The sequence below is a fragment of the Acipenser ruthenus genome, chromosome 3 (genome assembly GCF_902713425.1).
Source record: "Acipenser ruthenus chromosome 3, fAciRut3.2 maternal haplotype, whole genome shotgun sequence".
NCBI classification, from domain to species: domain Eukaryota; kingdom Metazoa; phylum Chordata; class Actinopteri; order Acipenseriformes; family Acipenseridae; genus Acipenser; species Acipenser ruthenus.
Genome location: NC_081191.1, coordinates 40354548 through 40381817, shown reverse-complemented (window position 1 = coordinate 40381817; position 27270 = coordinate 40354548). Strand labels below are relative to the sequence as shown.

Below are 27270 nucleotides of genomic sequence, written 5' to 3'. Positions count from 1 at the left end.
TGTATAATTAATGGTAACTGTACCTCTGTCTGACAATAGTAAAACACCCATCAGACCGCAATTGCTTGCACATGTACCAAAATCTGAAAGCACACCGCTTTCAGTGTGACATCGTATGGCTTGCTGATAGGGTCAAGGCATAGTGAGAAGGGTCTTTATCAAACGGTAAAGTCCTCTGTTGAGGGTTATTGGTATTATTAATTAGCTGCGTTAAAATAATAACAACAACAACAACAACAACAACAACAACAAAAACATTTAAAGTTTGTCTTAGTTTTTTTTTTCGTGATTTGTATGTAGCACTAGTTTTTGCTGTTAAAAATACAAACGTTTTCCTTCATATTCCATAATAATTAGCTGATAATTAACTCATAATAATAAAATAAAACAACCTGTAACTTTTTATTTTTTAATTAGGATTTGAGTGCACGTTTGTAATTTTCAGTATTTAAGTAACCGTTAGTTTGTAAAATGTAGTAGCGAAGTTATTAAAAAAAAAAAAAAAAAAAAAAAAAAAAAAAGTTGTAATTAAAAATATCTGGTACTAGAGCTGTATGTTGAAGTTATTGAATTTAAGGTCAAAATAAAACTAGAGCTGTATGTGTTAATGCTGTTCGGGCTGTTTTTTCAGTAACTTGTTCACTGCAGCTTTATTTTGAATATAAAACGCACCACACAGTTTACCACCTATATGGGAATGTATAGTGACAATTTATATTCCCCATACTAACACTATCTAATAACAATTTTCATATGGATTTGTATTTATTAGGTTTGCATCATGTAATTAGGAGTCTGTACCTATACTTCAATTCTACACTCCCTCTCGCTCCGTCATGCTGTTTCAGCAGCTATCCTGACGGCTTGAATTTGCATAAGATTTGAGTGTAAGTTAAAGTAACAGTGCACAGAGACAACAATAATTTATTGATAACACATCCCACAAGAAAAAAGAAACACACGTTTAATGACTTGTATTACTTGTTCAGTACCAAATAAAAACAAATAAATAATCAATTAATTAAAAACATAATACTATGGTCATAATCCTAATAAAGTTGGTAATGCTAATTATTGTATTGTTCCGATTATTTGGCAACGAAATTGTTTTCTTCGATGACATATGCAGTGACACTTCCCATTGGCACGTGTTGGTTTCCTGGCAACAGACAGACACTACACTGAACTTCCTTCTTCATGCCTAGGACTTTTCGCGACTGCAAAAACTAATAGGAAACTGCTTTGGTACTGACCGAATACTGTTGTCTGAATAATAATAATAATAATAATAATAATAATAATAATAAGCGATGAATGGGGTTTGTATGCCTTCCGCTACGCCGCTGATAGGCTCAGCTCAAAGGGACTGTCAGTACTCTCACCCCCGGGAAAGAAGCGAGCAAAGAAGGGCGCTCCGGCTGGTGAACATGCCCTTCGAGAAAGGGCCAGAAGATAGGCACGATGTTGCCAGCTTTCAGGAAAAGGGCAGTCCGTATTTCACCAAATTTAACCCGTATGCCTCACCGCCTGCAGACAAGTGTTCGTTGGCCCCTTTACGAGATGACGTTCCCATTGTAGACCCCTGTTCTGGGTTTGTGAGTACTGGAGCTGATGCAGACCTGCAACCCGGCGGCAGAAATATCCCAATTCTGGGGAGCTATAAATCCGATGAGTACGGTGTGAAGGGGAGGCCACAGACACCACCGACCAGACCTTCGTCCTGGCAAGGTGATCAGGCTGAGGAAAAGCGCTGGAATTCAAGGGCTGTGTCCGATGCCTATCTAAGAGCCAAGCTCGGAGGTAATTACACGCTTCCATTTGAAGTGAATAATATATAAATATTCACTACAAGGCATATGAGAATGTTTGTTTGTTTTTTCAAACTGTTGGTGGGTTTTTAAAAATGCAGAATCAATGAAATGCACATTTTATATATATATATATATATAAAGTAATGTTTTTATTTTATGTTGTAATGTATTTTTTTGTAAAAAGTTAGAATGGGTCAAAGCTTGCACCTTAACTAACTACCTATACAACCCTGTGGTATAATATGTGTTGTACTAAAAAAAACTTAATACATTTGTTTTACAAACGTTTTCATTTTGTATTATTTTCAACAAGGACAATGCAGACCAGTGTAAATATTGTACAATTTGGAAATTTGGAAATTCAGACCAAAACTCACAAGTGATTAAAAGACTCCCAGTTTGTTGTTCAATAAACTTTATTTAATTAATTATTATTTAAACACACTATGTTTCCTGGATCCAGTGTTGAATCGGCACTGTTGTAAGTCACAAGTGACCACTGTGATTCTTCTTTAAAGGTTGGACAAGCCCTGTGCGAGTTCTCCCCGCTCCACCAAGATTCCCTTGCACTCTAACAAGCAATACGTTCTTTTTCAATGTAGATCCTGCAACAAAGGTACTGTATGTTAACTCAGTCTGTACATTGTGTTCATCAGAAATCAACGGTGGGTGGAGCGCTGCATGTTTCCCCTTCAAAGTCTCAAAGGTTAAGGGTCTAGCAGGGGTATTGCCAAACACATTTCAAATGGAAATGCAATAGGCTATTAGATCAGTATATGTTTGGTGCATTCTCCATACCCTTTGATTAGAAAGGTAAGCCCGAGATTTTAGTGGGGATGGGTCTATCCTAATAGACAGATGTCCGTGTAACAAATTTTTTTTTTTTTTTGGTTCCTGGGTAGTAAGTGTTATTTCCTAATTGCTTATGTCTCAAAAGTATAGAAAATGGCTATTATTCCCCACAAACTTTGCTTTTGTGACCAGGACAGTGATATTTTGAAATTTACCTATTTTCCAGAACATTCCAGATAGATTCAGTGCTGAGTAAACTTGGAGTAACTTCTAGAACTTTCTAGAACTTTCCAGTAATATAAATAGTAGTATAAATACAGGGGCCTTAGGCCCACCAGTTCAGTTTAGTTCCAGCTCCTAAGTGGATACATATCTGCATTTTTCTGAGATGGCATCAAGGTCATAGGAGACTTCAAAATGGTGGCATTCCTGATGGGTCTCCAAGGCGGTTTTACCAAGTTTCCCTGCTATCTTTGCCTTTGGGACAGCAGGGACACCAAGGCGCACTACCACAGACGGGACTGGCCACAGCGGACCGAGTTCTCTGTGGGGAGGAACAACGTCAAGTGGGAGCCACTGGTGGACCCCCGGAAGGTGCTGATGCCACCACTGCACATCAAATTGGGCCTTATGAAACAATTTGTCAGAGCTCTAGATAAGGCGTCGGCAGCCTTCAAGTACCTTCAAGACTTCTTCCCTAAGCTGTCTGAGGCAAAGGTCAAAGCCGGTGTCTTCGTCGGACCACAGATAAAGAAGATCCTGGAGTGAAATGAATTCCCCAAGAAGCTCACTAGTAAGGAGAAAGCGGCTTGGAACAGCTTTGTCGCAGTGGTTCGGGGCTTCCTGGGCAATCACAAGGCCGAAAACTATGTGGAGCTGGTTGAGACTCTGGTGAAGAACTACGACACAATGGGTTGTAGGATGTCCCTCAAAGTCCATATCCTTGATGCTCATCGTGATAAATTCAAGGAGAACATGGGAGCGTACTCGGAGGAGCAAGGCGAGCGCTTCCACCAGGATATACTGGACTTTGAACGCCGCTACCAAGGACAGTATAACGAGAACATGATGGGAGACTACATTTGGGGGCTGATTCGTGAAAGTGATTTACAGTATAATCGTAAATCTCGAAAAACTACTCACTTCTAAATCTTTTGTAGTCATTTTTGTATTACTTTAGTATAAATACATGTTAATTTGGATTCATATGTTGTTTTTTTCTGACTTTATGTGAACGAAGACACAAATTCGCCCGTTTTCTCATTGGAAATAGGTACATTTCAAAATATCACTGTCCTGGTCACAAAAGCAAAGTTTGTGGGGAATAATAGCCATTTTCTATACTTTTGAGGCATAAGCAATTAGGAAATAACACTTACTACCCAGGAACAAAAATTGTGTTACATAGTGTTATCAATACCTTGAGCTTACTAGTAGTCTAATAGCGAATGCTAAACGTTGCATTTTCATGGAATGGTTGTTGGCAGACTAGAACAGTCTTGTGAATCTCAAACAATGTTACTCATAACACACGCTAGTTAAAGCTGAAGCTTTATGAATTGAAACAGCCAAGTTACTTGAGAGTTAAAGGTGTGGAAATCAAGGTAAATCTATTATTGTTTTTACTCTTGCTTTTCATACTTTATTTTCACTTTCTTCCAGGTGAAGTCAGTTTTTCCTTTCACAGAAACTATAATTAACTTCCACTCTTATCTGTAACAGGACTCTACCTGAGCCTGCAGAACATAGGAAACTATGTGAGGTCCTATTCCCTGTAACCTTAAAAGTAAATGGGGAGTACTACAGTACCTTGAAACTTAGTGCTGTGGCAGGATACTGTGGCTAAAAATGCAAATCTAAAGGAACAAGGTACTTTTGTGAAATGTTATGCTTGTGATAGGTAAGAAATAAAAAATACTATACAAATAAAATACTATGCATATTAAAACCCCATATATACGTTTATTTTTCAGGATGGATCTTCGAGGAACTGGAGGGAAGAGCTTGCAAAGAAATATATGTATACATCGTCCACACAGAGGTTGGTCAATGTAAAGTTGCAAACATTATACCCTCAAATGTACAGTATTTATGCATTAACATTGATCTTTATCAACCAAAATAATAATACTTTGCATCAAGTATACTAATTATGCTAGAATCAGAGCTTCATAACCAAAGTCTGAAAATCAGTTTTTTACCTGTTCTCAGAATTGTCTGTGTTATCAATGCCCCTGGGTTTAATATCTTTCGGTTCCTTGATTTTTCCAAGACTACACGATTAGAAGTCAATGTTGCTGTTGCTTCTTGGTATGAAAGCAACATCATAGAACCAAATTGGGTGACATCTTTTTAAAATTAGGAACAAATACATGCATTTTTACTTTATTTTTGGTTTTCAATAAAGGAGTTATGAAGATATTGACTGGGACTCAAAGCTGCCTCCTAGAAAAAAACCACCTGCCTCAACATTTGAGAAGATGGCTGATCCTGTTAACCAGCATTTTACTCTGCGGAGATACGAGCCTGCAGCAGAAACCTGGCAGGTTAGTGTTTTCATTTACTTTATAGCAGCATTGAATATACCACACAATTCAGTAACTAAAGTGTGTTAGCATTGTGGTCAATTCTTAGAGGACAGTGGGAGTACTTAACAAAATATATATATATATATTGCCAGATGTTAGACAGTGTGTATAAACAACTACTGTTCATATTGAAAGTCAGATATAGTTACTTAATGGTTTTAAGTGGTTCAAGCCAACATAAAACTTTAGGAGAAAAGGAGCAAATGTTTATTCTACCTAATACATCAATATATTATTTAAATCAATGCATGTTTTAATCAATACATGCCAATGGCACTAGCTGACAAACTGTACTGTTCTGATTTGATTTGCCTATTCAGAAACTAGATTGAGGGGATTTTTTCCTCACCCGATGGTTATCAATTTATGGAAAATAGTTTAAAATTGAAACACTCTTCGATGTACAGTACATGATCCAAGCTGAATTAAATACATTAATCTGAATACCATGAGCCACAAGTAAGTTTTTTGGGTTTTTTTAAGTCTATTCCCATGATTTCTCTATAACTTTAAAAGCTCTTTAAAAATGCATTTTGATCAAAGGGCAGGCTGGCAAGACAACACATGCAAATATCAATAGTCATCCAAGTTCATAACAAATGCAAGTAGAACATGTTACAGTCAATATCATAAACAATTAAATACAGTCAAACCATATGCCAAAGTTTAACAGTGTAGTGAAAAAAATAAGCTGACAAATGTTTTTTGATTCAAACATACACAGACCTGCTAACCTCTACGTATTTTGCGTATCCGCTACGCATTTTGAGTTGGTAATACGCGGGTTCGCTTTTATTAGAGATGATACGCAATAATACATAATCCATATTTCTCTCATCGTCTATGATGTTGCCTGTAGTTAGAGAAAGTGTTGCATCTAACGGCAGGGTCTGCCTTATGGCTAGGGACCTACCTAAATCGCGTTTAAACGGATTTCGCGGAAATCGTGAAATTGAGGGGTCACCCCGAAATTCACCTCTTAGGGGCCAATGCATACAAACAAGTACGGAGAGGAAAAAAAAGAAAACTTGTTTAAATGAACTACTGCACAACGCAAGTGACGCAAACTACGTATCTTCCTTCTGTAGATAGCCCTTTATTATTCCTTTGCCGTCCTGTGTGCATTGCACTTAAGCAAAAAATAAACAAACAAAAAATGTCCACAAGTAACATTTACAAAATAAATTCTCCAAAGCAGTTAACGTTCTTGTTTACTATTCAAATGACAAAGTGCGTCTTTACTGCTTTTAATATGTGATCTGTACTGTGCAGGAGGGGGCGGGACAAAGTCGGTGCTGCATTGTTTTGATTTAGGTTGCTAAAACCTAGTTTTCAGCATTGGAGGTAAAATAGTAGAAATGGACAACAAAGAAAGCAAAGTATATTTCGGCTGATGATCGTTTTAAGATATTTCCCAAAGAAACTACATGCAGACTGAGGTAATTGTTTTCCATATCTTAATGTGTATTTGGAGAAAATACGATCGATCGCTATTTAGCTTCAGAATCACACATTAAACAAAAGGCTACAGAGGCTGCTAAACAGAACGTAAAATAAACAGCTTTCAGAAACCAAACTGGAAAGTCAGTGCAGACAAGAAGTATTCCTGTCTGCAAGTTAAATCAGTAGGCTATAAAACGATCCAGCACAACCACCTCGCTTCAACCTGCTGCTTACAGTTGGAATTTTAGACCCGAATAGCCACGTCTTCTTTGTTTTGACTCGGTACTAATAAAATAAATTATTGGATGGGACAAATAACATGACAACGAACGTGCTGCATACATTGACTTTATTAAAGTATGCCAGATGCCCTTGTGTAACCGAGTTTTTGGGCTGTTTCTAATCGATTTCCACATCTGTATAACTTGGCAAAGCTTTGCCTTAACTTCCAGCCAATTCAGTGGATGCAGAACGTGCAGTTTCAATGTATGGGCAAGTCAACTGCAGGAGGATGCTGCATATTCGCTTTTCGTAGACCCCTACTTATGGCAAGACAAGCAAGATAGATTAACCAATCAGGTTTTGAGTTTAGTTACGTGATAGAATAACCAATCAGCGTTTGAGTTTAGTTGACGATCCAACCACCGTTAATAAATAAATAAATAAATAAATAAATAAATAAATAAATAAATAAGTCACCGTGGGTTGACTGACAGAAATTTCCACCACCCAGTTTCTTTGTATAATCACTGACATTCTGCTGTAGCCTATCAGGCTTTGTTGAGCTGACACGCTTGTGTTTCAACTGCCAGTTTCTGACACACTGGAGGGAGTGTGAAGTACTGTGACTTGTGAGGAAATGATTTATTTCAAACTGGCTACGGTACCTTTGTTTTTTAATTAATGCATTAGCTATGCATTCATTTTTGTCTGGGGAAAAAACCCACTTGCGTTTTAAAAAAAAAAAAAAAACGTGCTTGGCTAAGATAACTGCATCGCATGAAAAGAAAATACAGCTGAATGAGGAATTTACAAGAATGGCGAGGGAGTAAGTACAAACTTTTATTATAATAATATAGCACAATATTTAAGTTTAATATTCTGTTTTTGGTTCGTTGGCCCGTTTTTCACAAACACCTCTTACCATACAGGGATGTCAGTACAATTCGATTTTATATAAATGAGCACAGCATTAACATTGTTAATGTGGGTTAAGGTACGTAAGGCTGTTCTGTTTACTTTGCAAGTAGCGTACAATTACATTGTAGATAAATGCCGTTTCATTGTGCTTTAAACAAGTCATAAATGCCTGGTTTGTGATTTTCTATTGAAGTTCAGTAAGATCATTAATGTAGCATTATGGATTTTGTTAACGGTAAAATGTTTTTTTTATGTAAGGACTGAGAATCACTGACCCGCATAAGTGTTATCCTATTTAACTGTATAGCTAAATATTTATGAAAAAAACGTCCATACAAGTAAGCGTGTTAAAGTGGGACTTAATACTACTATGACTACTACTAATAATAACGTAATATCAGAACTACCAATATATGCGTACTGATATTAACTTTTTATGAAGCGCTTACTACAAACGAATGGGTCCAGTCTTTTTCACTTTTTTTATTCTCTTTTAATCGCTGAAATCCATTTTACCCTTCTGTCTGGATCAGCAGGAATCCTGTAGAAGGAAACTTTATATTTCTGTCCAGAACAAAAGAATCGGTCATTACTGTAATGTTACCGCACAAGGCATTTTGGTCATCTTCCACAGTAATGCTGACTGTGAAAGAGTGTTCAGCTTGGTGACCAAAAACAAAACCCAACACAGAGCCAGCCTGAACACAGACATGCTAAGTTCACTGGTAACGCACAAAGTCATGATGTCAGCGAAGCAGCAAGCGTGTCGCACACAAACCTTTAATGACACCTTGCTCAGGAAAGCCAAGGCAGCCACCTATGAAGCTAAACATCTGAAAAGTGCAGTTTGACCTGTTGGATTCCTTTATTTTCCAAACAACTCACTTTGTGGATAGCTATTACATTTAGTGCTGATTCAGTGACTGTTTACAAGTTTGTTTTTTTCCTTTTTTGAAAGTGCTTTGTTTCTCTGTTTTAGAAGCTTATACATTTCAATTTGTTATGTTTTGACAGTAAATGAAATACAAACATACTACAAAAATGGCTATTTTCTTTACTTGAAATAATTTTCGGTTGGTATAAATTAAAAAGGTTTCATCTATACTAAGGTAAACAAAATTAAATTTAAACTGAAACAATCATAGCTAATCTCATTTTTTTTTTTTTTTTTCTGAAAAATTCATACTCAAAACTCACCAGAGTGCAGCATTTAGCGGTTTTATACCCTTAAACAATTCTGGGGGGAAGCCCCTCGGACCCCCCCGAGATGTCCGCGTGAAAGAGTGCTACTCAAAAAAAAATGTCAAGGTTGGCAGGTCTGCATACACATAAATAAATAAATAAATAAATAAATAAAATAAAAGTTTGCCACACAAGGCAAGCGACTGCCTCATTAAAAGAGATGTTCAGGAACCTACAACACTACAAAACCCTCTCTGTACTGGTTGGGATTAGCATCCCCTCAACTATCTCCAAGTTAAGAAAAGATCTAAACTCTCTGTCATATATAATTTTGGAGTGTCTAAAGCTGGGTCCACACCTGAGCGACCAGTTGCACAACTGAATTGCTTATATGTGGACATTTCTGCAACAAGTTGTAAGCAATTGCGCAACTGGTTGCTAATAGTAGACAAGCTTTCAAGCGATCTGCTGAGCGATTTGTAGTGACGTTTTTTATCACGTGCAAGGTTGTGAAATATGATTGGTTGTTACACTGTCCTGACTGTGTTGTTTACTTTCCTCTGGTAAAAAGGCAGTATTAGTGAAGCCATCGTTTATTATTATTGTTATTATTATTATTATTATTATTATTATTGTTATTATTATTATTATTATTATTATTATGCAGACAACAGTATTCGGTCAGTACCAAAGCAGTTTCCTATTAGTTTTTGCAGTCGCGAAAAGTCCTAGGCATGAAGAAGGAAGTTCAGTGTAGTGTCTGTCTGTTGCCAGGAAACCAACACGTGCCAATGGGAAGTGTCACTGCATATGTCATCGAAGAAAATAATTTCGTTGCCAAATAATCGGAACAATACAATACCGGTAATTAGCATTACCAACTTTAGTAGGATTATGACCATAGTATTATGTTTTTAATTAATTGATTATTTATTTGTTTTTATTTTGTACTGAACAAGTAATAGAAGTCATTAAACGTGTGTTTCTTTTTTCTTGTGGGATGTGTTATCAGTAAATTATTGTTGTCTCTGTGCACTGTTACTTTAACTTACACTCAAATCTTATGCAAATTCAAGCCGTCAGGATAGCTGCTGAAACAGCATGACGGAGCGAGAGGGAGTGTAGAATTGAAGTATAGGTACAGACTCCTAATTACATGATCCAAACCTAATAAATACAAATCCATATGAAAATTGTTATTAGATAGTGTTAGTATGGGGAATAGAAATTATCACTATACATTCCCATATAGGTGGTAAACTGTGTAGTGCGTTTTATATTCAAAATAAAGCTGCAGTGAACAAGTTACTGAAAAAACAGCCCGAACAGCATTAACACATACAGCTCTAGTACCAGATATTTTTAATTACAACTTTTTTTTTTTTTTTTAATAACTTCGCTACTACATTTTACAAACTAACGGTTACTTAAATACTGAAAATTACAAACGTGCACTCAAATCCTAATTAAAAAATCAAAAGTTACAGGTTGTTTTATTTTATTATTATGAGTTAATTATCAGCTAATTATCATGGAATATGAAGGAAAACGTTTGTATTTTTAGCAATTTAAAACTTCTTTTAAACTCTAGTAAGACAAAAGCTATGGTATTCTCTGTTACAAGGACAAATGCTACTGTTGATTTAACTTTAGTTACGTTAGATAACAAAGTCATTGAGTTAGTTGACAACTGTAAGTATCTGGGTAGTTGGCTGGATAGTAAACTCGATTTCGGGCCCACATTAACCATCTTGCAAAAAAATTGAAATCATGATAGGTTTTCTGCATAGACTCAAATCTTGTTTTTCTGAAGTTCCAAAAAAAAGGCTAATTGCTTGTATATTTCTACCACAAATTGATTATGGGGACACAATCTATAGCTTTGCATCACCCTTAACATTAAGCAAATTGGATTCCACATATCATGCAGCCTTGAGATATATTACAAACTTGGTTGGCTGGACCTTTTTGGCATTGTGAAGGTTGAAGCACTGGTATATTTTTTATACCTACCTCCATATATAAAATAATATTGCGGTTTATGTCAGCACTGTTTACGGAACAATTGAGACCAGCACGGAGGCTAACATAACAAAATTGAGTACTCTTGACCAGCCGAATTACTTACTGAAACATAAATTATCGTAACACTGTTTAGATTTCAAGACAAACTATTTTTAAGTTGATTACCATTTATTTGTTTAATCAAATCAATAAAAACACCAGCTGCCCAAGCATTTGTTTTCTTTGATTTTATTAGGTTGTTGACTTGTTAAATCTTTGTGTCTCTTGCTTTTTATTTTTTCTTGTAATTCTATCGACCTGTAAACCGTGTCATGCCTCTGAAAAGATCAAATATGACAAAAGGAATGTTACTCATTTTTAAAAAGTTTAAAAGACGTCTCACAGCAATGTGTATTTATTGCGAGTTTAATATGTTGTGTATTGATAATTTATTAATTGAACTGTGGTTTGGTAAAAATAAGTTCTGCCATGCATTGTACAGTACTGTACTATGTAACTGCATGGTAAAAAAATCCTAAACAGCCAATCAGCATGCAGCATTCAAACATCCAGTTTTATAAATAAAGATTATAGCTGGACACTCGTAGCTCCGACTGTGCTTGTACCTCATGGGTGTATTGTAACTTCACAGATTATTAATTCACACAAATCAATTTCTGCTGAAATTATCAATTTAAAAATAAAACAATCCCTTGTTTTTTTTTTCCCCTCTCGGTAAATTTGTGTTAATGAAAAATAAACTAGAACCATTCTTTAAAACTCCAATTTTAAAATAACTTTGCTCATAGAAACAGGCCCCCCCATCTTTTTTTCAGTCAGCTATACTGTTTATTGTGTGGTCCGTTGAAATAAAAAAAAGAAATTCAGGTGGTCCGCGGACAAAAAAGTTTGAGAACTACTGTCTTAAGTTATCTTAAACTTGTGTTTGAATTTAATCAATAAAAATACTTCATCATGCCACAAGAGGGCAGTCACTTACCATTTACTGGATTGAAAACCGAAGACATACAATGAAATTAATGTTCCTGATACTGGGCTGTATTTACATTTACAAAGCCTTACACTTATTCTTCCAGACACAATTGGGTTTATTCGTTAACTTGGTGCTGTGTGTTTTTTCTAGATTGTTTTCCATACCTGTCTTCTTTTTTTTAAATCACCTCCTTAGGTGTTAGGTGGACTTTGGGACAGATTCCAAATGAGAACACTTAATGAAGTAAGAAAACCAATCACATTGTGAGTACCTGAAGTGTATGTAAATGTGCCAGTACTTTTTGTAATTGTACAGCATCTGAAACAATGGGACAAATTATTAAGCTTCTACCACTTCTTCTAAAATAAACAATACCTTAGGAACTACATGTATGTAGTATAGCTTGTAGTTCAGAGTTTATGAAACACCAGAGTTTTTTTTTTTTTTTTTTTTTTAATGACATTTAGAGGAATTGATTAGATGAACTTGCTGACAGTTAATTTTGATTTCATGATAACAAGGTATTCATTCATACAACATCGTAGGATATTGTTGTTGGAGTAACTTGAACTCATGTTCAGTACACACACTAATTGTTAAATGCGTAACATGTACCTGTACATGTAGTAAACCTAATTTAAAAAGATAGTCACATTTATAAATACATGGTGCCTGAAGTATAAAACTCCTTTTCTTTATTGAAATTACATCAAATGGGTAATAATTTAAATTAATACTCTTTTCTGAAATATTCTTGGACACCTAAAAAATATATATTAAATTACCTTATTACAGTGATAAATATGTTATGATGTAAAAAGTGAATAAAAAACTTAATACAGTTTCAAAATAAGTTATTCTTGCTTTACTTATGTTGCCTTTCACAGCATAAACCCTTGTTCAAGAATTCGCCACATCCCGCTTTACAGGTAAATTCCGATTTTCTTGTACAGTATTTCAATTTCCTTTCGCTTTTGTGCTGGTATCAGATGTTGAATATTTCCCCCCTCTTTTTCTTTTGACAAGTGGTTCTACTGGGGCTGAGAATTTAGAAGACGTGGACAATTCCGAAAAACAATTTGTGCCTTTTACTGTGCTGAGAACTCCACAGCCCCGATACACAGAAACAGCTCAGTATGTATTCTGCTTTGTACCTTGTTAAAGATAGCATGCTGTCTTTCTTTTTTCCTGAGAAAATGTTTGTACCCATAGTGGCCAGGAGATGTCATTTGACAACCAGTTTAAAAAAGTGACACTATTACAGGAAGGCAGTAGGAAGTCAAACTTTCTAAGGTATTATCTAAAGCTACAAATACAGCAACAGGTTAATGTCCTTTATGTAGGATATAACCTCAATTTCTAGTTAAACTGACATGAATCCTGCTTTCACACAAAATAAGCAATATAATGTATCTCCATTGAAATATTTCAGTCAAGGCCTTAATATAAAAAAATGAAGAGAAAAATACCTAATTGTCTCATGGTTTTCCGTACACAAAATGTTTTCTTCCTGTTTTTCAACCATGATACTGCTTTTTTTTTTTGCTTTTTTAGACGTCCAAATATTCCTGGTTACAAAGGCAAAGTACACTTTTCAGCCATCCATCCTTTAAACCAGTGCCCTCCAACACTTCCTACTACAGCTCGAGTGCATAGGTATGTGTGTCTCAGTATCAAGAGTAGTGAGGTATAAAAAAAAAAACAATGAATTAAATGCTCATATATCAGAATGAAAGAACTGGTGACTAAGTGCAAAGTCAGGCACAGTTTTTCTTTTGGAAAATTAGAGGGCATATCAGAAACCTTGATAAAATGCTTGGTCTCTCCAAAGAAAATTCTCATGGAGGTACTGAGTGGCATTTCTGAACAAGGTGAGCAGCAGAACTCACAAGTCAAATCCATTCGTTTCCTTCGGTAAACATACCGAAACATTGGGAAGTTGGTTCTTTTGAGCTAAAACGTATCTGTTTTTTTTCAAATATAATTCTGAATTGTATACTGTAGTAGTTTTCTTCATTCATTGGTAAAGAATAGATTGTAATTACTCTTTGCATACGAATATGCTAAATCTATAATGCATGCATCTTACACAAAGGGAACCAAACATCACTACAGAGCGTCTGTATAATGTATAATGGGATAATTTTCTTTATCAGTGTGTTCATGCTTTTCTTTAGTGACCCAGCTAAAATGACATGGTCTAGACACGAGTCTATCCTGTGAATTGTAAAGTTTGTCATTTATAGTTTGAGGGTGAGAGTGTAGTGTGAAAGGGAAAATAAGGAACGTTAAGAAATTGGGGAAGTAGGTGGTGGAGTAGGGAAAAACTACAAGCTAAAAAGAATTGCTTCATATTAAACATTTCAAGTGGGCCCTTTTTTAGATTCTGTATTTTTGGTTTACATCAGTTATTTTTGGTATGTACAATACTGTTTTATATTGGAAAATAACTGAGCAGTCCACATAGGTTCTTCAGTTTAGTTTACTTGTGCCCCCCATTTTACACCTAAGGTAAATTGGTAACTTGTATGGAGTCTATGCCATTCTAAGCAATAAAAAAGCTACTCAGTGAAGTTTTATGTATTGTAACAAAAATAATTCACTGAAGAAGCTCACTGTTAGTCATTAGTTTATTACACGCTGTAATATTTTGTATGACCATTTAATTTTATCTTTTAACTGGCAAACCAGTTCCCAGGAAGTGTTAGGCAAGTGTTATAATTAAGAAATAGTGTAGACTGTGAAACAGGATTTCACACCGTCATCTTAATTCCTCAAAGAACAGTGATATTCGAGCTGATACAAAATGTAAAATGCCATTGATATCCAGAATCATGATTATCACAGAACATCTTTATAGAAAAACTGGAAAATACACAAATTGAGCTAACATCTAATACTGCTGATTACTGAGTGTGTGAGGGGGCTGTATTCCAGACAGCACTGCTCTAATTATCGGTTTAATATTCAATTAAGCTCTGTCACAAGCAATTTTCTTCTGGTTTTGATGCACACATTTAAGAGTTGCACTTTGTGCATCGGAATTCTTCTACAAAAGTGTACAGTATTTTCATCAGTATTAGGTAGCATGGTACAAGTATCAATGCAGTATAGGGGCACGTTTCCTTGTTAACCTCACATTTGTAACCATTTCACGAGGCAGGAGCCAGGCCTGCGTAAAGGGGCTACTAAAATAAAGACAAAGTGCTTGTGACTTTAGCAACAGAATAGGGGTTTCCCCTTTACTCAGAGAACCGCCCTCGCTGAGGTGAGGCCGAACCGATCAACCTCTAAGGCCGGGAAGCGAGAAACTTCCCCCAAGGGGAAATTAAGGAAGGATAGAGGACGAACCAAGGTCTCCCTGGCTTACTGAGTCATCTAATCGAGAGAGGTCAGACTCGGCTGATGCTCCAAGACCACATGGAGAGCCTCGCGAGCTATGCAGGGAGAACAAAAGCACTGGAAAAGAGAATAAAGAAATAAACACATAAAGAGGGCCAGGGGTCTCCCCCCAGCTGTAAGAGCCACCTTCGATAAGTTGAGTCAATGACTAGCTCAAAAGTTGGGAGAAAGCTTGCTCTCCGAAGGGGGAGACTGGCACGGATTCAAATGAATAGATTTAAGCAGGAGAATGGAAAACTAAATGTAGTTACGTTTTTTGGCCAGGGGTCCCCTCTGACCAGCAGGAACCTTCCTCTCGGAGGGCAATACGACGTAGTCGGCCTCTAAGGTTGGGAAATGAGCTTCACTTGCCCCCTGAGGGGACCGTTACAGAGGTGACGCAGCAAAGTGGACGAAGAAGGGAGGATGGAGAAAACTGAAAAGCAAGACGAGAATCAGGCTGAAGCTGGCTACAGTTTAAATACGGTGACTGAGAGGTAATTAAAGGTTGACTGACAGATATTTTAGCGGGATGACACAAGGGAGGAGTCCCGGCTCCAGCCGCCTGAAATACACCAAGGTTCTACTAATATCCAAGCAATGGCAGAGGGTAGAGCGATGGGCTAATCCAGAAAGTTGCCCCTGTCCAGTTGTAAAGTAGTTTTTAAATTGACGAAGACAGGACAAGTTTCTTTCAAAAGATGCCGACTTCATGGGTATCATTAAGAAGAGTCAAAAGAGGCTTTCCATGTTATTTAAGCTGTTGCTGAGGTTTTGCTCTTTTGAGAAACGTCAGTCAGGTTTCAAAGGTTTACTTCCTCGTCTCGATCATTTTGCTCAATACACTCAGCTGTGCTGTCAATTCTTCCTTGCAAATGTTGTAGTTTTTGCAAATCAAATTGAAATGAGTGCTCCTAATATCTTTGGGAGATGATGTTGAGTAGATCAGTCAGCACTTCCATCATGTTCTCTTTGAATTCGTCTTTTATTTCATGTTGCATTTACCTAACCTAGGTCTAACCTCTGCCTTGGAAACTTTGGGCCTTGATATCCAGTCTGTGTGCAAATCTCACTGCAGTATTTCCATAGCTTTGCATTGATGCAGTGGTTTCGACTGTAGTACAAGCCATTTCTTTAATGGAAGCATACTTCAGGTTTGATGACTGCAAATCTTTTGAGAGCATGTTGCACTGGGTAAGTACACTTTGCATCCCAATGCATGGGAACAAAAACTGAAAGCTGGTAAGTGATGCCAGTATGCTATTAGCTTGACCACTTTGCCGAGCATCAGTTTCGGAAATGTCAGCCAAGGTTGCAACAACCGCTTTGAAATTGTCGAGAAGGCTTTTTTGTTTAAAGTTTAAGCTTGCCTTCTGTAATGATTAAAAAATGGCATGGCGTTTGGTAGATCCTTCTATAAATCTATGTAGGGTTGACATATTGCTCATCATACGCCTAACTACTGAAACTGTGCTACACACATCTACAATACACAGATTCAGGAGCATATACATTGCCAAAGGGTTTTCTTCTAAAATAGGAGAGGCAGCTCCACTATAAAGCCCCCTCATATTCACCACACCATCATAACTCACTTTTGGGAGCTCTTGAAAGCAGAAAGTTTAGCAGCTGCTGAAACATATGATTTCATTTGCCTTTTTGCAATTTAAAAAACCTTTATTTTTCTTAGTACACCCACTTCCATCAAATACACGGCAAGGGAAACAAAATGCGTGGATTAAACTTCCTTCCGACACTCATTGGGAATGACACCTCCGGTTGATAGACCTCCTCTTCAACAAATCTGATCAGTACTTGTGGTTGGGTCTGTGTTCATCTGGCACTTGGATACCACTTCTTTAGGTGATCGTTCCCTCCTCATCACATCCACTATATGTAACGACCTGGAGAAAAAAAACAATAGCCACAGCTATGGTATTCGGCGCCAAGGTAGCGGTCTACTCAAGTGACTTGATTTCCTATGGTGATTAGAATTTGATTGATTTTTGTGGCTTGTATATTTAAGTGTTTATGAGAATATTAGGCCAATCACAAGGAATAATACCAATCTTATTTTTTTCTGATTAGTTGTTTTGGAAATAGGCTTTTAGAGCGTTAGGCTTAAATTCTCTGAACATGCCGCAGGGCCTGTCGGCGGGGGGATATTGGCACTCTGTGGCTGACCTCCTGCAGCTGATTTCGGGCCACGGGCCTCCCGGTGTGGACTTTCATCACCATTATTTTCCTGTGGCGGCAGATTTTCCTAACCCATTCATTGTTGTTATTTTAATTAAATGGTACTTCAATTGCTACAATTATATTGAGTTTGTCTGCTACTGACAATGCAAATTTGATTTACGTAATGAATAAAGAATAAACTTTATTTTCTTTTGTAGAGGTAATACATGAGAAACAAAAATGGTATAGCCAAACGTTCTAATATATATATATATATATATATATATATATATATATATATATATATATATATATATATATATATATATACAGTACTGTGCAAAAGTTTTAGGCAGGCGTGAAAAAAATGCTGTAAAGTAAGAATTCTTTCAAAAATAGACATGTTAATAGTTTATATTTATCAATTAACAAAATGCAAAGTGAGTGAACAGAAGAAAAAATCTACATCAAATCACTATTTGGTGTGACCACCCTTTGCCTTCAAAACAGCATCAATTCTTCTAGGTACACTTGCACAAAGTCAGGGATTTTGTAGGCATATAGTCAGGTGTATGATTAAACAATTATACCAAACAGGTGCTAATGATCATCAATTCAATATGTAGGTTGAAACACAATCATTAACTGAAACAGAAACAGCTGTGTAGGAGGAATAAAACTGGGTGGGGAACAGCCAAACTCAGCTAACAAGGTGAGGTTGCTGAAGACAGTTTACTGTCAAAAGTCATACACCATGGCAAGACTGAGCACAGCAACAAGACACAAGGTATTTATACTGCATCAGCAAGGTCTCTCCCATGCAGAAATTTCAAGGCAGACAGGGGTTTCCAGATGTGCTGTCCAAGCTCTTTTGAAGAAGCACAAAGAAACGGGCAATGTTGAGGACCGTAGACGCAGTGGTCGGCCAAGGAAACTTACTGCAGCAGATGAAAGACACATCATGCTTACTTCCCTTCGCAATCGGAAGATGTCCAGCAGTGCCATCAGCTCAGAATTGGCAGAAAACAGTGGGACCCTGGTACACCCATCTAGTGTCCGGAGAAGTCTGGTCAGAAGTGGCCTTCATGGAAGACTTGCGGCCAAAAAGCCATACCTCCGACGTGGAAACAAGGCCAAGCGACTCAACTATGCACGAAAACACAGGAACTGGGGTGCAGAAAAATGGCAGCAGGTGCTCTGGACTGATGAGTCAAAATTTGAAATATTTGGCTGTAGCAGAAGGCAGTTTGTTCGCCGAAGGGCTGGAGAGCGGTACACGAATGAGTGTCTGCAGGCAACAGTGAAGCATGGTGGAGGTTCCTTGCAAGTTTGGGGCTCCATTTCTGCAAATGGAGAATTGATGCTGTTTTGAAGGCAAAGGGTGGTCACACCAAATATGGATTTGATTTAGATTTTTCTTCTGTTCACTCACTTTGCATTTAGTTAATTGATAAATATAATCTATTAACATGTCTATTTTTGAAAGCATTCTTACTTTACAGCATTTTTTCACACCTGCCTAAAACTTTTGCACTGTACTGTGTGTGTGTGTGTGTATATATATATATATATATATATATATATATATATATATATATATATATATATATATATATATATATAACTCAAATACAAAAATTGTTATTTTTTAAAAGGTGCATTTGTAAGTTATTCAAAATTCATTCCTAGGTTTAGGATTTAAACAGTTCTGGCATTTCCATTGTGAAACTGTATAGAGTGGGGCAGTATACTCATGATGGAGCATGTCAACCAAAAGTTACATCAGAGGTAGAAAATGCAGTATGTACACACCTCAGTATTGCTTTACTGAGCTGGACACACGGTGCTGGTGGGTAGTAACAGCTGATCATTTTAAGGTTTGATGAGCATTAAGCTTGCTTGAAACAGTGGTAAGCGGAGGTTTTGGTAAGCGTGCATACATATAAATATTCACTTTGAGAGCTATTGTCCACTGTTACTACTCGTTACAACAACTATGCCTGTATGCACTGCATAAATGTAATACTATAGTCATATGTGTAGTAGTTGTTTTCCAGTTGTCAGGTGTACTACTAAAAACTAAAAACTAATCTTGCTGCGTAGGAGAAAATCTGTCTAGTGCCTCCCCAAACAGGCTCATCTAGAACCAGTATTTCCTAGACATACACAGAACTATATCTATTTTAAGATGACAACTTATTTTTGTGAAAGGGAAATATCTTACACCCTGGAACTAAACCTCTCAGTATATATATAAAAAAAAGGCTTTGATAAATCTATATCTCTTGAGCTGGCATCTGTTGCATGGAATGCTAAATTTAAAACTTGACCTGTATTATTTCATTGATACATTAGCAGTAAGTACACGCTGCTGAGCTGCCCCAGCTGTGTGAAAAAAAAAAAAAAAAAAAAACTTTAAGGAAGCAGAACTTAAACCACAAAATAATAACAGAAGCAGCTTTCATTTCTATGGGCCACTCATTTTTCTTCTCATTTTCCTGCTTTTCAATTTCATATATAATGCAACACCCTACAGGTGCAATTAAACTAGACTTTTCCCTAATAAATATAATGGGTTGATTTGATCTAAAAGGATTGTGACAAAAAAAATTATAATTGCTGCTGTAGTGCAGATACGCTATTGTCAAAGCCATCCTTTCCAATTTTGACAAAAATCCAAAAATATATTAAAAATACCACACAGCCATCCAGAATGTCACTTTTCACAGCTCATACAGTGAAACACTCTAAATTCTGCAGTCAAACAAGCATTTTTAAATAAAGGCAACAAAGGTGTCGAGATTTCTATGACCCAGTTCATATAATTGTTCTGTTTATATATGTATCATCCATAACTGTTAAACACCCAATAGTGCTAAAATAAACTTCAGCAAATCCAAACTGAAGACAAAAGACTCCTGTTTATATGCATTTTTACAGATCAGTTTACAATCAAATGTAAAAAAGAAAAAATGTAAAAAGAAACATAATTATCCTCATGTGACCCGGAAGAATTCTGTTTATTGAACTATTGATAACTGAGATCCCAAAAATCAACTCTTACATTTAAGAAAACATGTACATAATAATGTGCACATGTTGCAGGAGGTTTTTAATTTATATTCATATATACAACCTCACTGATCTTTGCAAACCTGAAATGACTGCCATACAGGTTAGTGTATCTCTATCAGTGCATTCTGATATAAATGCCCTTATAAAACTTTACTGAGGTAAACAGTGGTAAAAGCATAGCAAAATACATATTGAAAGCACAGTAAATGCACTGTATAAGTATGGAAAAAAACCATGGTTAAATGCAGAATTACTGCAAATATACCATGGTGAACTTTTATAAAGATTTATCCATAGAATGTCATGTAACGGGCAGTTTCAAAATGCACAGCCACTAACTCTGAAACCTTCCAGATGGTCTCCTGTTCATTGTGTTTGTATTAATCATGGTAAAAGTGGTTTTCTTTACCATCTTCCATTTTCCTGGAGCCTGTTACCCACAGCTATTAAATGTGTTTCCTCTAAATGTATTTAGGGACTAAAGACCTTCCTAAAAAAAAAACTTGTATGATAAATCATTATATTCAATTCCACATCTGCCCTACCTTTATGTGGTTTGTCAAAAGGTATTAATTTACATTAATTAAACATGGTGTAACAGGGCAAGGAGCCCTGTACATTTATTTTGTTTATTTATTTTTAGAACGGGGTCTTCCCCTCCGCCCCTGTGCAATTTATTGTTTTGTATTTGTGTATTATGATTTATTTTGTGTATTTATTGTATTTAGATATGACAGCAAAGCGCTGTATGTTTTGTTTTTATTTATTTAAATGTGTTCTTGCAGAGGCGAGGTTGGCAGCTCGTCCTCTGCCAGTCTTGTGCAGAAGGTGGCCATCTCCTGAGTTGAATTAGTTGTATAATTGTTGCTAATCGGGAGGTGGTCACCTGTATAAAAGCCTGCAGCTCTCCATGTTCTGGGTGGGTGTACAGAAGAGAGTACAGGAGAGCGAGAGAAGAAGTAAAAACTAAACTAAACAAAGGATAGGGTCAGTGAAGGCGATTGCCCAGCCTGACTGGTTGTAGTGTTTGTCATTTATTTTGTTTAATTATGAGCACTGTTTTTTTTTTTTTTTTTTTTATAGTGGATGGGGCTTCCTATCTACACAACCAAACAGTACAAAACATTTGGCTATGCCGTCAAAACAATAACAAAACAACACAGCTCTCGTCGTCATATTCACCATATTTACACATAAATACACAAAATAAATCATAATACACAAATACAAAACAATAAATTGCACAGGGGCGGAGGGGGAGATCCCATTCTAAAAATAAATAAACAAAATAAATGTACAGACTCCTTGCCCTGTTACACATGGTATTAACTTATGATGGGAAATTGTGAAAATAAATCTTTAAGTTATTAATAGAAACATGTCTCTTACAATACAGTAAGTTATGAGAATATTTGTTATCTATTGAATTCCAATGAACTAATCATCAATTAATGATAATGATTCCATACTAATTTATAATAGCAGCTGCTTTCAAATACTGTTCATATGAACTGCCACAAATTATAAAGAGTTAACCTTTTCTGTGATGGAAAAAGAAAACAACCTAGGAAATTCTAACTAAATGCATTGCAGCAGGGGTGCTCAAGCTTATTCTGGGACACTAAAGAAAGGCAAGTTATGATGACTAAGCATGGATAAAAAGAGATGCATGCATGTTTCAAATTCATGAACTTTTACAATAAAATTACTGTACATTCTGGACTTAAAATACATATTTTTCTTGTTCTGAGTGGTAAGGTTTGGGCCCTTGAATTTAGTCCATGCCAGAGTACGTTGCTTTTAATAAAGGAAAACATACCAGAAATATAAATACAAAATGTGCTTGTTAGTATTGTTGCATGTTAGTAATATAACATTATGCACTGTGCCTTAGAGCTCCTTGGATTCTTATCTTGTAGGAACTCTGCAAGGTTGGGCCTGGTCAATATCTAGATGGTAGATCTATCTTGGGTAATTCCATTGACATTGTAACTTAATTGTCATGTCAATAATGTATAAGATTTCATTGTACACGTTTGTGTTAACCACAGTGTCATGGACACATTCCAACCCCTGTATGATTTAATGTAGGTATTTAATCAGAAAACACCTACAGCATACACAAGACAGGACATAACTGAAAATTACGTGTTGTAGCTCAGTGGATCCGTTCTGTATAAGTAGTCTAAAATTATACCTGATCAAAATGATCATGTGCAGCACTATTGTAGCAAAGCTAAGCAGTTTATAGTGAAGTTAAACTGCAGCTGTTTATCATCGGAAATAGAAAGGTAAAACCTGGATCACTTTTTATTATTATATACTGCATGTTAATGTCTTCTTTTTTTTTTTTTTTTTGCAGGTACATACTGAACAATGGAAGCCAATCTCCAAATAAACACCTGGGCCCCCTCTCCAGAATGGTTACCACTGTCCCCTCATGCAACCCCTTCACCAAAGGGGAGGAAGAATAAATCTTCCCTAATCTAACACCAGCTGCAATCAAGAAAAATAAAATAACCCGGGTGGAAAGTGTGAATTTTGTTTCCAATGTAACACAATTTATATATATTTATAATCCAGGGCGGGCAATGTAACATGAAACAAGCAGTGTGATTGGTCGAGCAAGGTTCCAGCTGTCCATATATTAGATGGATACAGACAGTTGGAGCCTTGTCACCTATTTGAAATCATTGGGCTGCCTCACAAAATTTAAAGTACTGGTATCTTGTTTACAGTTACAGATGTACAGTAACTATAAAACTGAGTGACCAATTATCAGTAGTAAGTAGACATGTTGATTTGGATGAAGAACAATTACATGAACTGGAAGATAGTAAACAGAAAAAAATACTCATCACGACTGTCACTTCAAATTATATATTTTTAACAGTTTTTAAACAATACAGAAAAACACAAAATGACACTTATGCACATTATCCACCCCTCTGACACAGACCTTGAAAAGTTACTGAAATCCGAATCCGAATTCAGTTCCGTCTCAACTTTGCCTCCTGGTGGTTATTTTCAATGGCAATGTGCAATTCAACACCTCAAAAATAAATATTACTTTGCACTATACAGTATATACTTTTGCATGTTTCAATTAAATCGATTTACTCAGCTTAATTTAGTGTGTAGTTCAAAGTTATAAATGGGTCTACTTTTGTGGTCATTTTATTGGCATAATGATATTTAATTAAGAAACAAACACCCTCCATTTGACCTGGAATATAAATGCAATAATGCCCTTCAGGGTGTCCGTATACGTCGAATATATGGACTTCTTGGGGGTTAGAGGCACTTGACTTCGTCTTTTTTGTGAGTAGTACGTAAAGCCTACCCATTTTTTTTGTTAGTTTGCAGTTTTTGGATAAGATGACAACGTTTTTTTTTTTTTTATGTTCTCTTCACAATTAACAGTTAATTTCCTAGAAGTGCTTACTGTAGCTACATATTTATAATTTTATTTAAAATATATATATATATATATATTTCAGTCCACAATCACATTTAAAAATATATATCCCATTTATTCTGTTTTCTGATCACTGTGTGCTGCACGTTTTATTGTGTTGGTTGTATTTGGTTGTACTTTCTAAATTACTGTGCCTAGTAAATTTTGGTGATGCTGTCAATGGGTACATTTCCTGGTTAAATACATAAATAAATACATTTGAAACAATTTTAGTAACAGTTAAGGATAATAATAATAATAATAATAATAGGATCAATAATAAAACAAAAATTAAATTAGATGGATGTAGTAATTGTATTGATTAATCTTGATAAATGTTTTTAATCGCTTGACAACCCTAATATATATATATATATATATATATATATATATATATATATATATATATATATATATATATATATATATATATATATATATATAGTATGGTGCAAAAGTTTTAGGCAGGTGTGAAAAAATGCTTAGTTTTTAGTTTTTAGTAGTACACCTGACAACTGGAAAACAACTACTACACATATGACTATAGTATTACATTTATGCAGTGCATACAGGCATAGTTGTTGTAACGAGTAGTAACAGTGGACAATAGCTCTCAAAGTGAATATTTATATGTATGCACGCTTACCAAAACCTCCGCTTACCACTGTTTCAAGCAAGCTTAATGCTCATCAAACCTTAAAATGATCAGCTGTTACTACCCACCAGCACCGTGTGTCCAGCTCAGTAAAGCAATACTGAGGTGTGTACATACTGCATTTTCTACCTCTGATGTAACTTTTGGTTGACATGCTCCATCATGAGTATACTGCCCCACTCTATACAGTTTCACAATGGAAATGCCAGAACTGTTTAAATCCTAAACCTAGGAATGAATTTTGAATAACTTACAAATGCACCTTTTAAAAAATAACAATTTTTGTATTTGAGTTTATATATATATATATATATATATATATATATATATATATATATATATATATATATATATACACACACACACACAGTACAGTGCAAAAGTTTTAGGCAGGTGTGAAAAAATGCTGTAAAGTAAGAATGCTTTCAAAAATAGACATGTTAATAGATTATATTTATCAATTAACTAAATGCAAAGTGAGTGAACAGAAGAAAAATCTAAATCAAATCCATATTTGATGTGACCACCCTTTGCCTTCAAAACAGCATTTTCACAATTCCATCTCGTGTATAATTTATGACATCACAGAAACCCTAGATGGAATTATTTTCCTGTAACTCACTGAAGCCCATCTATTATTCTATATATATATACACACACACACACACACACACAGTTGTAGTCAAACGTTTACGTAAAAGTTTTGCTTTTGTTGATGGGGAAGGCTGGAGAAGGATACAAGACGATTAACAAGCATTTGAGTCCCAATTTCAACTATTGTTTCTGCTATCAAGAAGTACAAGACTTATGGTACTGTCACAATGCTCCCTTGGTCTGTTAGAAAAAAGGTTCTTTCACCAAGAATAAGTAGAAGAATTCTGAGGAAGGTTAGTAAGGTTAATAGGACATTTAGTTCTAATACATATACAGTGGATTCCATAGCATACCAAAATATATTGGCCAATCATCTGAAACCCTCCACTACAAAACTTGGTTTAAAGCGCAACGGGACATTCCAACACAACAATGATCCAAAGCACACATAAAATCTACTTCAGAATGGTTAAATAAGAATAAAATCAAGGTTCTGGAATAGCCTAGTCAAAGTCCTGATCTAAATCAGATCAGAGAATCTTTGGTATGAGTTGAAGAAGGCTGTGCGCAAGAGAAGTCCTCAGAATTTGAATGAACTGGAACAAATTTACGTTGAAGAATGGTCAAAAATCACTAAAGAATCATGCCAAAAGCTCATTGACAAATATCCTAATTGTTTAAAAGAGGTAATTATTGCTAAAGGTGCCTCAACTAGCTATTAACTTCATTTTCCTTGTCAGGGTATGAATACTTTTGAATTATCATTTTTGAAGTTTTGCAAAAAAAAGTTGCTGAAATAAATAATTGTGAGACATGTATTTTTGTAACTTTTTTTCCTCATCCACAAAAGCTAAACTTTTGCTACAAAAGACTTTTCCTATAATTATTTGCTTTTTGTGGTATGTACATTTTTGACTACAGCTGTATATATACAAATATATATATAATATTTTTAAACAGCTGAAGAAGGGCTTTTGCCCGAAACGTCCTGAAAATGAAATATTTTTTAATCTTTTAAACCTTTTGTGTACATTTTTAAAAAACCTTTTCTTCCATATATATATATATATATATATATACAGTATCAATATATGAATAGCTATACAACAGTGATGTAAATGGTTGATCTCTGAATGCTTGTGAAAAATGATTTGCCGCGTTACCATAATTTCCCTAATTTAGATGACTGCTCTTGTGACCTGGGACCATTATGTATGAGTCAGTGTTTGTGTTTAATTCTGTGCTTCCACAAGGCTGTGTGACACCAACGCCACTCATAGTTCTCAGTAATTATGCATGCTGAACAGTAGCAAGGCTGAGAGCAAATTTCCTTATCCTGCATTGAAGTGTGGCCTGAGACTCCAGATGTGAGCTTATTATTACAGTTCCATATTTGCACCCCATCATGGATCTGCATTATCATAACTAATGTCCTTTTCTCACTTAATCAGAAGTCATTCAGGCTCAACTAATTTTTTTTCAATTATCTTTTTAGGCAACTAGGGAGCAGTTACAGTAGGCGTAGGGACTATGAACCCTCTAACACAGTATTTTAATTTATGTCCCCTATAATAGTTTACTGCTGTATTCTAAGGTACGTAGAAAAGTGTAGTGCAGTGAAGTTAAGGCATAGTGAAATTCTACAGGAAATGTAAGCATGGTATAGTAAATCATTGTAAAAAAAAAACATAGTTAATCATGATATATAATAGGATTTTGGCATGGCAATAACATTGGAATAACTACAACTTTACTGTGTTGAAGTACTCCTATAAAAGTGTAATAAAGCACAGTAAAGCATAGGTAAGCATTGTAAAGCACAAACTTTATTCACAGTATAAATATTACAGAAAGTAAAAATGAGGAGGCATCCACCACTTTTTTGTTTTAAGGTCCCAGTTAAAGTGCTTCAGACTAAATGAATCAGTCACTTGCCGTGGCAACAGACTGCTGATGCTATGCTGTTAAACTGTAAC

At 35.8% G+C, this 27270-nt stretch overlaps 1 protein-coding gene across 1 annotated transcript; it reads left to right on the top strand.

The window, feature by feature from the left end:
* Nucleotides 1-1174: 1174 nt before the first annotated feature.
* On the top strand, nt 1175-24284 carry LOC117435245 (spermatogenesis-associated protein 48). Its single transcript, XM_034058257.3, has 9 exons — nt 1175-1800; nt 2330-2427; nt 4577-4644; nt 5011-5149; nt 12150-12217; nt 12842-12883; nt 12981-13088; nt 13509-13610; nt 22951-24284. The coding sequence occupies exons 1-9, from the start codon at nt 1311-1313 to the stop codon at nt 23060-23062; spliced, it is 1227 nt and encodes a 408-aa protein (XP_033914148.2). The 5' UTR covers nt 1175-1310; the 3' UTR covers nt 23063-24284.
* Nucleotides 24285-27270: the final 2986 nt, after the last annotated feature.

Coding starts and splice junctions, on each gene's coding strand:
- LOC117435245 (XM_034058257.3), top strand. CDS start 1,311: ATGAATGGGGTTTGTATGCCTTCCGCTACGCCGCTGATAGGCTCAGCT. Junction 2,428..4,576: donor ATGTAGATCCTGCAACAAAG/GTACTGTATGTT, acceptor TTTATTTTTCAG/GATGGATCTTCGAGGAACTG. Junction 12,884..12,980: donor CGCCACATCCCGCTTTACAG/GTAAATTCCGAT, acceptor TCTTTTGACAAG/TGGTTCTACTGGGGCTGAGA.